Raw genomic sequence first — 12148 nt, 5'->3', positions numbered from 1 at the left:
TTGGGTGCCCATTGAAGTTATAGTTAAGGAGTTATTATAAAATGTTTATAAAAAACATTGCACGAAAATATTTCTTTCTTTAAAAAAAAAACAAGAGAGAGGTTTGAAAAACTAACGAATGCCATCATGATTATTAGTTTGAATGAAGTGAATGAAATAACGTTGGTATAAGTCGTAGTTGTAGTTAAGGAGTTATTACAAAAAGATTAAAATTATTTCATTAAAATATGTTTTTTTTAAGAGAGAAATCTGAAAAAAGTGTAGTTACATCATTGTTTTTAATCAGTGACATATATGTTCTACCATCTGTACAACAATAGTGTAAAAAAAACAATAATTGTGTTGTTTAGGCTGTTGTGGTTCGCACTTCTTGTATTTACAGTTTTTTTTATATTGTAATTTATGTGTACAGTTATTATTGTATACTTATTTTAATCTCTGTGTGTAAATTAAGATGCTGGGACTATGTCCTCTCCCCAATGTGGGATTAATAAAGTAAATTATTTTATCTTATCTCATCTTATTTTACCAGTTGGACTTTTAGTAAAACAGTTATTACAAATTATATTATCAGAATTCGAATCAGAAACACTGTTATAAACACAGTAAAAAATATTCTTTGGTGTACAGAATAAAATAATGAAATAATATAACACATAGCCTAAGCATTACAAAAACAGAACCAAGCAACAAGGCAGCCATCCAGGTTTATTACGTGAAAATAGAATATTAAAGGGTAGTAAATAAATAAAAACTAACGATGGTAAGACATCTTTAAAATGATTATTATTATTTTGTTCATTTTCAATGCATTTCCAAATCATCCTCAAATGCCAGAATTAAACATAACTTACCTTGTATATATTATTGTATATATAAATTTACGTTTAATTCAAATTAAATGAATAAGAAGTTAAGGAAATAAAGTCGTGTAAAGAGACTCCAATCTTAGAATTACATTTAAAGTTACAAATGTAATGCCTTACTGATTAAAATGAAATTGAATTATGTTTATGAATTAATTTTGCGACAACCAGTTGTAATAAATACATTTGAATATGCATCGACATAAATAACACATTCGTGTCTTTAATTCCCACAGTTCTCAGAGGACTTGAACGCACCGCGGGGTGTTTATGGTCACCACAAAACATCGAGAAGAACTTGTATTTAAAAATACATTTATATTCCGGGCACATGTCGTACTATTGTGCTACATCGTGAAATAGATCGATAACTGTCCCAGAAGTTAGGCGTTTGTCTGTTTTTAAAGCTATTTTGAAGGCGATCCAACCAGTAAACTTAGTTGTCGAAGCTAAGCTAACGTCACTTTCCTACTCATGCCTTTTACGAACGAGGGACAAAATCTCGTGGATCAGTTGCGATTGTAAACAGGAAATGTCACAGCTGTGATCTTAACAACGCAGTTTTGCGTCTCCTTTTTTTTATATATATATATATCGGGAGGGAAGCGATTGTCCGGCTGGGAGGAGAAGCTAACCTGCTAACATTCGTGTTAAACATGGAGGACGAAGAAGTGGCTGATAGCTGGGAGGAAGCGGCGGACAGCGGGGTGAGGACAACCAATGCTGTGTTTTTATTGTATATACATGCGAATAACGTTTCTACTTGGACGTTTGTTTGACTTTTTTTTTTCATTATTTGGTCTCAATCTAGACTTTTTCCAGTAACGTGAGCTTTATTATTTAGACAACAGGCCCATCTGTCCCATTACAGGGGAAGCGTGACATGATATGTCAGATTTTAAATGTAATAATCTTACAATTATGTTTTTATTTAATGTATTGCCGTTTCTAACATTCATTCTTAACAATTTCATCTAAATGTTGTTTTCTATACGTCTCTCTTTGGAGAAGTGCCAGGTCGTCGCTTTAATACGATTATTATTCAATTTAAGGACCACTTTACATTGAAAACCTATTTGTGATTTTATGTTTCTTATATCTGGATTAAGTCGTGAATTTAAACAACTTAATAATCGGTGTATCTGGTTGTTATTCTAAAATTGAAGCATAGTATACCAATTCTAAATTATTTGGCTACACTATAAATCCAAGTAGATCAAAAATGAGATTTACGCTTCAAGATTTTAGTTTGTTAGTTTTCTTGAGTCTTGTTACATTTTGACTAGTGAACTATTTCCACCTAACTTCACTAACTGCTTATCAGACTTTGCTGACCTCTTGGGTTTTCTTGATTTAGCGTTTAATATTTTTAATTCCTAGAGAACGATCAATGATCAATGACCAGTTCATTACAAAAGAGAAGAAATGAGTTAGAATTTTTCTTTCATCTTGAAAACGGCTCCTTTCAGACTTCGCTGTCGACAACATGACTAGTCTCTCCGCGATGACATACCACTGGCAGTTAGTTAGGATGCATGCAACTCGATGAGCAAAGTGACGTGACGGTTCTATATTTAACATGACGTTTGAAGAGCTTTTTTAAAAATGTGGCCCACTTCCCGATGGACTCTGTTACAAACGTTTAATTCTGTGACTTCAACTTGACTCTCATTTGTTTCAAGTGAAATACTGCAGACCGTCATAAAAATTAAACTTGTGAACGGTTAACCATGAACTGTAGCTTAGTTATTACTGATAAACCTTTAAGTTTATCTGATGGTTCAACAACATCTATTCTTAAAATCTAATTTGTAATATTGGTGTTTACAAAGAAAATGTGTATTAATTTTGTTAAAAGTTTGTTCGGCATGTGTCATCTTTCTTATACGTGCATCTCTCCACAGGAAATTGAAAGAAGAATTGAAGCAAAGCTGAAGCTAAACCAGAAAGCAAAGTAAACACCCTTTTTTTAAGCAGGAAGACACAATAATGAGTACTGATATTCATTTGCAACAACCCTTTTATTTTGATCCCCTCAGGAAATCCAGCTCGGGTGTGGAAGGTTCACCTGTGCGCACTGCTATCGTAATACAGGACGACTCGCTTCCTGCGGCGCCTCCACCTCAGATTCGTATTTTAAAACGTCCCACCAACAACGGTACAGCAGGGAACGCTGGCTCTGCGGCTCGTCCCTCCCAGCATATGAAGTCTTTGGCACAACGTGAGGCCGAGTATGCCGAGGCTCGCAGAAGGATTTTGGGCAGTGCTTCTTCAGAAGAGGCGCCTCAGGACAATTCCTGCCTAGAAAGGTAGAAAATCTTCTTTTTTCTTCGATTTATGCTCTTGTTAGCATCACGTGCTGAAAGAAGATTGTCTCGGTAATGATTCAGAGCCGTGTTCTGTACATGTAGCAGAATCTAAAAAACCTTTTTGAGCATTAAACTTGGAAAAGTCGTATGCAAGATGTTACACTTTGCATTGGCCCTAACAGGACTTTTAAAGTGGTAGAATTTTTAGAGAGAAAGAAAAGGAATTAAAAAGACAGTAACACAAGTATAATGTTAAATAGAACTGTAGTATAGTTTTTATTTTCAGGACTTGTTTTCCTCTTTTCTATACTGGCCGTCTGTATTTTTCCTAAAATTCCCTTGACCCAACATTCTTTGTAGAAATGTGAGATAAGTTTCACGTTGCAAGGGCAACAATACAATATATTGTGAAACTATTTGTACTGTTAGCCGAGTACTCTGGTGTTGCAAAATTTACAGGCCACATGACATATGACATATTGCGATACAGGGACAACAATAACGTATATTGCGATACTGGAGGATATTTTTTTCTATATTTCTATATTTGTAGTATGGTCGAGTACTTGGCTCTGTTGTTTACAGACCACATGACTCTTGACGAAGTCACGTCTGCTTTATTTTGTTTTGAAACCGAAATATGTCCAAACATCAGCTTTAAAAGCTGTCGACTGTATCCTCTCGTCCTTAGTCGTCACCAGGATTTCGCAGGATTTCATAGTTCCTATAGCTTCTGAGGACGTAGTGACTGCCATATAGCCGGGGGATTTAAATTGCAACACAGAAATGAACAAATGGTGTGAATATTTGCATGTTTATTGTAAATAAAAAAAATACATATAGCGCTGTTGAATATGGGTTCAGTGTCATGGGAAAAAAAAGATATTTAAGTGTATCTATATTTGCACCACTGTTCAATATCGTTAGAATGAGAAACTATGATCCTAAATATTCTTGGCCTCCTGTAATCCCTGTATTGATGTACTTTATTCTTATTTATCAGGCCGGTACGCGTGAGTACGCAGCAGCCGCCATCAGAACCAGTCCGTCCAGGCAACCACGCCATCCGCCAACCCACAGGCCCAAACGGCACCTCTGGATTCAAACTTGCCAGATAAACTGAATTTGCCTGGTGTTTGGAATTGATTGGCCGGCGGGAGGACATTAGGCGTTTATAAAAAAAAAAGAGTTAATGTGGTATGTTGAGCAGAGTGTGATGATGATGATGATGATGATGCTGAATGTGACAGAAGCTGGACGTCCGCGCTCTCCGCTCAACTTACTGCGATCTTGCCTTTTCGCCTCGTCTCTCCCTTTGTGGAACACAATAAACGGCTGGCGGAGGAGAATCCAAAACCCATTTTTGTTCCACACTGTGATCGGACTTGCACCTTTACACACTGTGATACTGTGATGGGGGCCCGCCGCGCCCTCTCATCCGGACTCTGTGGCCCACACCAGGAGTCCGACCCTACAGGAGAGTGTTGTCCGCCTCACAGAAGGATGGATAAGATGGACTTTCCACTGTAGGCGTCTGAGGACCTTCAGGTCAGCCCTGGATAGTCTGTTCACCAGGAGACTCGTCTATGAAGTTGCCGGTGATGGAATGTGATGTAGAGGGTGTTGGTACTCGTGTAGGCAATTTGGAACAAGCACCAAGCAAGATTTTTGGACATAAAAAATGAGGGAAAATGAATTTAAGTTTTCAAGCAATAATATCAAAACTCCTCCCAGACTTTTTTACAGACTGCCCAACTTTCTCGTTTTTTTTTTTAATCATTTGCTTTGACTTAGTCAGAAAAGAGAGCATTAGTTTTTCAAACTCCATCGATGATGTCATAATAAAGTCCATGCGTTTTTGAGTCGGATCTATTTATCTGTACATGTTATTTTACGTGTCGTCTTTGTGGTTCAAAGGACATAATTTGTGCTCCAGCTGCACTTAAATAAGGTTTGTCAGCTGGAATCTTGAGGTAAAAGGTGTATATTTTCATGTCCAAAGGGTAAACAAGATCAAAAACTGTCTGGTTAAGTTTCATTTTCAATCCCAGTTTTCATCTTACGTCATATGTATGTAAATCCATTGAGATCCAAATGTTCTTCAGTCACTGCTCAACACATATTTAATGATGCCTGCAGCTGCTCTAAGCTATTGTATCTTGCCTTAACGGGTTAATGATCCTCGTGATTATATTAACTTTTCAATAGATAGTGCTTGTTCGTCATCTGGTCATGCTTTTAACTGGTCAGGGTGATGTTTGAAATTGTTTATAACTTTGCCCCAAAAAATAGTTTTCACGCAAAAACCAGCTGTATTACACAGATTCCCCTTCCTTTCTGTCGGTATGTTTGACTTCTGAGGATAAACAGTGAGTTTGTTTACATGTACAGAGATCATTGGATATGATTTAAGTTATATTTGTGTGAGGATATTTTGATGACGATCCAAATCTTGTCATGGCAATAAACCAAGCACATAGCAACCGTCTTCAATTGGAAGTACTCAGGGTAGCAATTATGAGTCAAAGATGGCTGATAAAGACCCTCTCAGAGGATTCAATGTTTACATTCAAAGTGTTATCCAGACCCACACAAACCAGTGATGATCCGTGCGTGTAAACATACTCATTGTGTTCAGGATACGTGTATTTTACATGCTCATGTTAGGGTTTAGTAAAATACTGCTCTGTGACGTAGACTCGGGTCGTAATGTGTTTGTCTACAGGCTATTTGCACACGGCTCAACTTGGACGTTACTTTAAATAACAGAAATAACTCAAAGAATGGATACCCTTTAATAAAGATGCTCAAAAGAAGTTGCAACCTCTTGGTGTGTTTTGATGTGAACACTTTGACTGCGAAACATTCTACACACAATCCTTTGAGTACCTGATTCTAAGTAGCTGTTGAAGGACCATCTTTCTTCAAGTTCTGAACACCTCTTGTCTGCAGACGAAACAAGCTTTTAAAAAATGGAATTATTAAAAATTCCGGTTCTGTTTGACACGGTTTAGATGTCAGTGTTTACCCTGAAGTGTTCACCCGTGTCACTCACCCCGTCATGAACATTTTACTAAGCACGTCCTACTTTCCTCACCGAATCACCTACATCAATTAATGTATACCAGTGCGATCAGAATTTTGAATGTTTGAATTTCTCATTTTAATGTTGAACCATTTTAATGGATTGTTCTTTGGGAGAATTTTTTTTTATTTTTTTTTTTAATATAATTTAATTAAATAATCACTTCATAATTTATTTATTTTAATATTTGGAAAATTGTATTCATTTATTTGTATATTAGAAGGTTAAATGTATTTTTATTGAATAATCAATTAATACAAATTTTACAAATCTTAATGAAAGCATTTATTTTTTTAATAAATAAAGTGTTATTGGAACTCTAATTACAATAATTCAAAATATAATTTCCAAATTCGATATACTATAATAGATTTTTTTTAGAATTGTAGCTTTTATTATTTAATAATGTCTGGGGCACTATCATAACAAATAGTTTTGATGATGATGTTGAATTGTAAAGAATGCATAGTAAAGAAGAAATAATTAGAAAATTATTTTTGGAATTATTTGAATTACAATATCACTCTCTCTGAAAAAATACCAACAATGTATGTATTATAAAATATTTAGATTTCTCCATATTAATGATATATAAAAAAACCTTTGAATAAGAATTTAATCATTCTAAATCAGTAATTAAATGCTAAAATAATACAAAACGTTCTACATTAATATACTTCCAAAGAAAATGGTACTCTTTAACTGAAGCTTTAAAATTAGAATCATAAACATTTACACACATTCAAACTAGACATCAAACATACAAAAAACTTTTTCTATTGCATTTTTTGTCGCTTGGGCATCGGCCAAAGTAAAATGGCTCAGAAGTCCCTGCAAAAAAAGAAATTAATAGTATTTCACCTCATCAAGTTAAACTTATTTCCAACATTAAATATGTTACCGTCGTTGACCCGTCCCTGCTGCAATGACCATCCTCTCCGGGGGTGGCGCTGTTGCGGGCTCGTCCCCGCAGTGCATTTGAAAGTCGGAAGTTGAGTTTTTTGATCAAGTGACACTTGACAAAATGGCAGAAGACAACACTTATGAGTCCACTTTGTGTATCAAGACTGAGGTCCATGTTTACCGGATCCCACCGCGGGCCACAAACCGTGGATATCGGTGAGTATATCTTAGCAACAAGTGTCGACTTTGACGCGGTTTGTGACAGTTTTTGAACTGACGTCCATTATCCGTCAGACAGATGTTGCTACAATACAGTGTTGACACTCGAAGAACTCCTTGTTTTAGGATCAAACTGCTGAGCTCGAGCAGATACACACGGTGGATGGGAGTGTATATTTCATAGGAAAAGTTTACAACTATTTTGACTGGATGCGTTTTTAAATATACGATGTTTTCATTTGAGTTCTCCGGCCTTGACTTCTCGCTGCTGGACCTGTTTAGAAGCTCACAGATAAACGCTGGAGAATCTTTTGTTTTTCCAAGCAGGAATACGCAAAAAAAAAAGGACCACTCTCTAAAATAGATGCAGAAGTTAACATTCTAGATTGTAATATGGGCCATTTTAAATAGAAGATCGTCTTAGATTTATTTTCTAGGATCTACGTCCTAGTAAGTCTTGATCTTCCTGTGAATTTCTCTACACAAGCTCTTTTTAAATTTCACTGAATAATAACTTCCAGTACAACTTCTGCAACACACAGCCACACTCCTAAACCAGCCAATAAACCAATAGATCGATAGTATAGCCTACACAGTTTCTCTAAATTAAATCTTTTGATACAGTTTTTCTGATTTGTTTTTTCATCCATTTATTTAAGACCAAAGGCTTGTAAATGAATGTAAAAACCTTTTATCGACCAAACGTTTGTTTATATATAAAATATATTTTAAATAATACGTTCTCTGTAATGTGTGTGACTTCGAGTCAAATAAGTATGTCAAGTGTGCAGACGCTTCCAAATAACCTTGTTTCACTTCCTTTTTAAAAAACTGTCTATTCAGGGGGAAATGTTGAGGTCATTTGCGTTTGAGGTGTTGACATTATCAGATGATACTTTGACCTAAGAGGCGATAAGAAACTTGAGAAATCACTGAGGTTTCATCAAAACACTAACAAATCTAATGTTTTTAGAGATACAAAGCGTGTCTAAATTATCTGTAGTCTTCATGGGTGAGGACCTTAGTGGGAAGACCATATTCTCACAAATTAATTTTTTGTTTAAGTGCTGCTGACTGGAAATTGGATGAACCCACATGGAGTGGGAGACTGAAAATTACTGCTAAAGGCAAGAATGCATTCATTAAGTTGGAAGACAAAAATACAGGTAAGTGGAGATGATGTCATTTCTGTACTCTTTGCTTAATAATCTGAAAGTTTAAATATAAATCATCCGTTACATTTATTTATTTTACTTTTAAAGCATTTTAGTCGCACTTACAGCTAAGACCAGAAGTTAGTACATATAACAGATTAAAGGAAACAAAATAAAAGGCAAATATTTATTCTAACACGTCCTTAAGTCTTTATTCTTTTGTTGTCTCGTCAGGTGAGCTGTTCGCTCAAGCTCCAGTCGAGGAGTATCCAGGCTGTGCAATAGAAGCCGTCACAGATTCCAGCAGATATTTCGTGCTCCGAATACAAGATGGAAATGGTAAGAGATCTCTTTTTATTTCATTAGTATTATTTCATTTTTATATTCCGTAATGTCACTAAAACAAATTCCTGTGTTGCGCAATAAAAGTTTCCCGATTCAATCGAGTGTCATGTGTGGCATTTAGGCTGCTGATTCAAGGGAAAAGAAACAATATTGCTGATGTATTTTGTTTTTATCTTTATTATGTCATTCATTTAACTTTATTTATTGTTTTGTTTATGTTATTCATGTTTTACTTTAAGGCATTGTACTTGGTAATATTTATTATTTTTACTACTACACACATTCAAATGAATAATAATAGGTAAGATTTCTATAACGCTTTTCAAAGTATCCAAAGACGCTTTACGCCAAAACCAAAAAATGAAGATTACATGCATACAGGACGAGTTACTTGGAAACACTCGACAAAACAACAACATGAAGAGGTAGAAAGTAAAAACAATGTGAGTGGAGGGGGTGATTTATCAGGTGCTGAGATGTGTTTTGAGGTTATATGTATGTAGAACAGTTGGACAAAAGACGATATTGATAGATGTTTGTTATTCTTGCAACTGATGAGATGTTTTTGTATTTTCACCCTTTTGTTAATCACAGGTCGCCATGCTTTCATTGGAATGGGGTTTGCAGATCGTGGAGACTCGTTTGACTTCAACGTAGCCCTTCAGGACCATTTTAAGTGTGTGACCCTTAATAATACTATAGCTATTTATACATGTGTACCATCCTATTACTTAATAGATAACTGAAGAAAGATTTTTATTAACCTGAATTATCAGGGTGATAATCTATTTTTTTTATTGTTTTATGTTAAAATTGAATTTGAATTGGTTGTTATGTTTGGATTAAAGGCCTCCGAGGTAGATTTTTTTTTTTCATAAGTCTGCTTTGTTTAAAGAAATAATTTGGATGCCAAACATTAACATGTGTCCTGCTACATCATTTCAGCTGTTGTGAAATGATTTTATTAGATTTAAAATTAATATGTGACCAACAATTTACTGTTTTATACCAAATATTTCACCAGTTGTTTTTTTTTCATCTCCTTTATTGCGGCAGGAGAGTGAAACAAGAAGGCGAGCTCGCCAAGGAAGAAGCTTCTCAGAGTTCTGCTCCAAAACTGGACTTGGGCTTTAAGGAGGGCCAGACGATCAAGATCAGCATCGCCGTGAGTTCACCGTGATGACTTTTAAGATCGTCTGAAAACCCAGCTGACACTTCAACACCTTTTATCACAGAACCTCAAGAAGAAAGATGTCGCTGGATCTAAAGCTCGGCCTGCAGTCGGAGGACTTCTTCCTCCACCGCCAGGAGTGAAGGCTCCAGGTGTTATATCGCCCCCTGGTGGAATCATGACCCCTCCACCCACACTATCAAACGCAGGTGACTGAAACAACAACGTAATTTAGAGGAATATTTTGCCGATATAACGTTTTATTTTCCAAATCAGATTCTTTATTAGACTTCGGGTCGTCTTCTCCTGAAGAACCACCGAGTGCAGACGTGTGGGGAGATTTTACTTCGGCTGGCTCCAAGTAAGTCCTTAAAAACAGTCTGTTCCTTTATTTAAAAAAAAATTAAAAAACGAACATCTCTAGCTTCAAATAGTAATTATAATAGTAATGAAATTGTAAAACTATTCCAGAATACAGAAACACAAAGAAGTTCAGCACCATTTTGATTAATCTCACAAATGATTTATATTGTTATTAAGTAAGAGTCAAAAGACATACTCAAAAACAATGAAAGGATTTGTGAATAAAGCACTATAGTAAAAGTTACAAGTGTACGTCTATCAAGTGTAATTTTTTTGTACATTTGGTTTTCTCTTAAAATATGTCAAATCATTTAATTCAAAAGATTATTGAAGTCTTTTGAACATTTTTGGAAAAACTAAATATGACGCAACCATTTATGTTTTTAATTTCAGCTTTTGTAATTGTCGAATATTTTAAATAGTTAATGAATTAGATTAAAGATGTCATTTATGAATTGAAAAAAGTATCAGCAAAAAAACTTGAGAAAAGTTTTCTATAGCTGTAGACATTTTGTATAATATAGTAAAATGTATATTGTTAATAATAATAATATTAATATCAACACCATAGAAATTTTGGAATAGATTTTTTTTTTTTTTACATTTGATTGTTTTTATGTGTGTTAAAAACATCATCATCATCATTATCATCATTACCCTCATTTCCTAACTCCATCCATCCCTTTGTGTTGCTTTGATCTGTATCGCCCTCATCCCTCCACTGCCTCTCATCCGCAGCTCTGGGAAAGACGCCGTCAAATCAGGATGGGTACAGTTTAGCTGAGACAATCCTCCACACTCGGGTTCAAACATTCCATGGACAGGATGATAATGGCTAAGGAACAATCAGGTCGAACATTAGCGAGCGGGTCGATCCATCCTGTGAGAAAATGAGCTTCCAAACTCTCAACCAACTGAAGTTGAGCGTAGATTATAATTGTAAAAAACAATCCCCCCTCTCTTAGTGAACCACCACTGTCTGATTTGATGGTGTCGCCTCCACTCATCTCATGGTTGTTTTGGCCATTTGGGAAAATTAGTGTGTTTTTATTCATGTAGCTTTGTGCGTCTTTGTTTGTCTAGTTCATTTTTTAAGTCCCTGATGAGTTTTCTGTTAATATTTGACGATGAGTTATAAACCAAACTTTCCTCAAATATACAGGGTTTTTTTTCATAGTTTTAGCCTCCGTCTTCTAGTCTTTCGTTTTGAAACTGTGCCTTTTAGCATCTTCCCGAATGTTTGAGACTTTGATGAAGTGCCTTTCTAAAAGCAACAACATGATAAAAATGTAAACTTCTTTTTGTAAATAAAGGACATATATTTCACTCTTGTGTCTCCTTTTTGCTTTTTCTCATAATGAAAAGTGGAAATAATGTGATGTTATACATACACATGCATACATACAGAATACAGTAAGCATCCCAACAAGATGAGAGCAGCTCCTCTATGGACGTGGATTTGTTTCTTTATCATTCACTTAAAAAAAACAACTTCAATTAAAAGAAAATGTAATTAAAACTATGGAAAAACACCTTCAATTTCTTGTGATTGAATGATTTAGACATAATTTGCCCAATAATGTGACCCGTACACAAAATAATTATCACTTAAATCAACAAACTTTTTTTTTTAAATAAAAAACTGACAAAAAAGTTACTTTCTTATTCTGTAGTGACATTTTTTTAAAAGTAGATAATAAAGATTCATACTCCTACCTTAAACACCTCCAGAA

The 12148-nt window shown here is 35.2% G+C and overlaps 2 protein-coding genes across 2 annotated transcripts; both read left to right on the top strand.

Annotated features, from left to right (window-relative positions):
- The first annotated feature begins 1114 nt into the window (after positions 1-1114).
- Positions 1115-5998, top strand: LOC148070249 (SUZ RNA-binding domain-containing-like). The gene is made up of 4 exons (XM_087801430.1): positions 1115-1573; positions 2771-2820; positions 2906-3175; positions 4179-5998. The coding sequence occupies exons 1-4, from the start codon at positions 1523-1525 to the stop codon at positions 4291-4293; spliced, it is 486 nt and encodes a 161-aa protein (XP_087657556.1). The 5' UTR covers positions 1115-1522; the 3' UTR covers positions 4294-5998.
- Positions 5999-7239: 1241 nt separating this feature from the next.
- On the top strand, positions 7240-11204 carry necap2 (NECAP endocytosis associated 2). The gene is made up of 8 exons (XM_087800458.1): positions 7240-7379; positions 8448-8548; positions 8771-8875; positions 9476-9557; positions 9938-10046; positions 10117-10261; positions 10329-10413; positions 11154-11204. Exons 1-8 carry the CDS (start codon positions 7285-7287, stop codon positions 11197-11199), a joined length of 768 nt encoding a protein of 255 aa, XP_087656584.1. The 5' UTR covers positions 7240-7284; the 3' UTR covers positions 11200-11204.
- Positions 11205-12148: the final 944 nt, after the last annotated feature.

This window comes from Callionymus lyra, chromosome 10, assembly GCF_982586985.1.
Source record: "Callionymus lyra chromosome 10, fCalLyr1.hap1.1, whole genome shotgun sequence".
Taxonomy (NCBI): Eukaryota; Metazoa; Chordata; class Actinopteri; order Syngnathiformes; family Callionymidae; genus Callionymus; species Callionymus lyra.
This window is presented reverse-complemented; position numbering and strand designations above follow the sequence as displayed.

Coding starts and splice junctions, on each gene's coding strand:
- necap2 (XM_087800458.1), top strand. CDS start 7,285: ATGGCAGAAGACAACACTTATGAGTCCACTTTGTGTATCAAGACTGAG. Junction 7,380..8,447: donor GCCACAAACCGTGGATATCG/GTGAGTATATCT, acceptor TTTTTGTTTAAG/TGCTGCTGACTGGAAATTGG. Junction 8,876..9,475: donor CCGAATACAAGATGGAAATG/GTAAGAGATCTC, acceptor TGTTAATCACAG/GTCGCCATGCTTTCATTGGA.
- LOC148070249 (XM_087801430.1), top strand. CDS start 1,523: ATGGAGGACGAAGAAGTGGCTGATAGCTGGGAGGAAGCGGCGGACAGC. Junction 1,574..2,770: donor AGGAAGCGGCGGACAGCGGG/GTGAGGACAACC, acceptor ATCTCTCCACAG/GAAATTGAAAGAAGAATTGA. Junction 3,176..4,178: donor GACAATTCCTGCCTAGAAAG/GTAGAAAATCTT, acceptor CTTATTTATCAG/GCCGGTACGCGTGAGTACGC.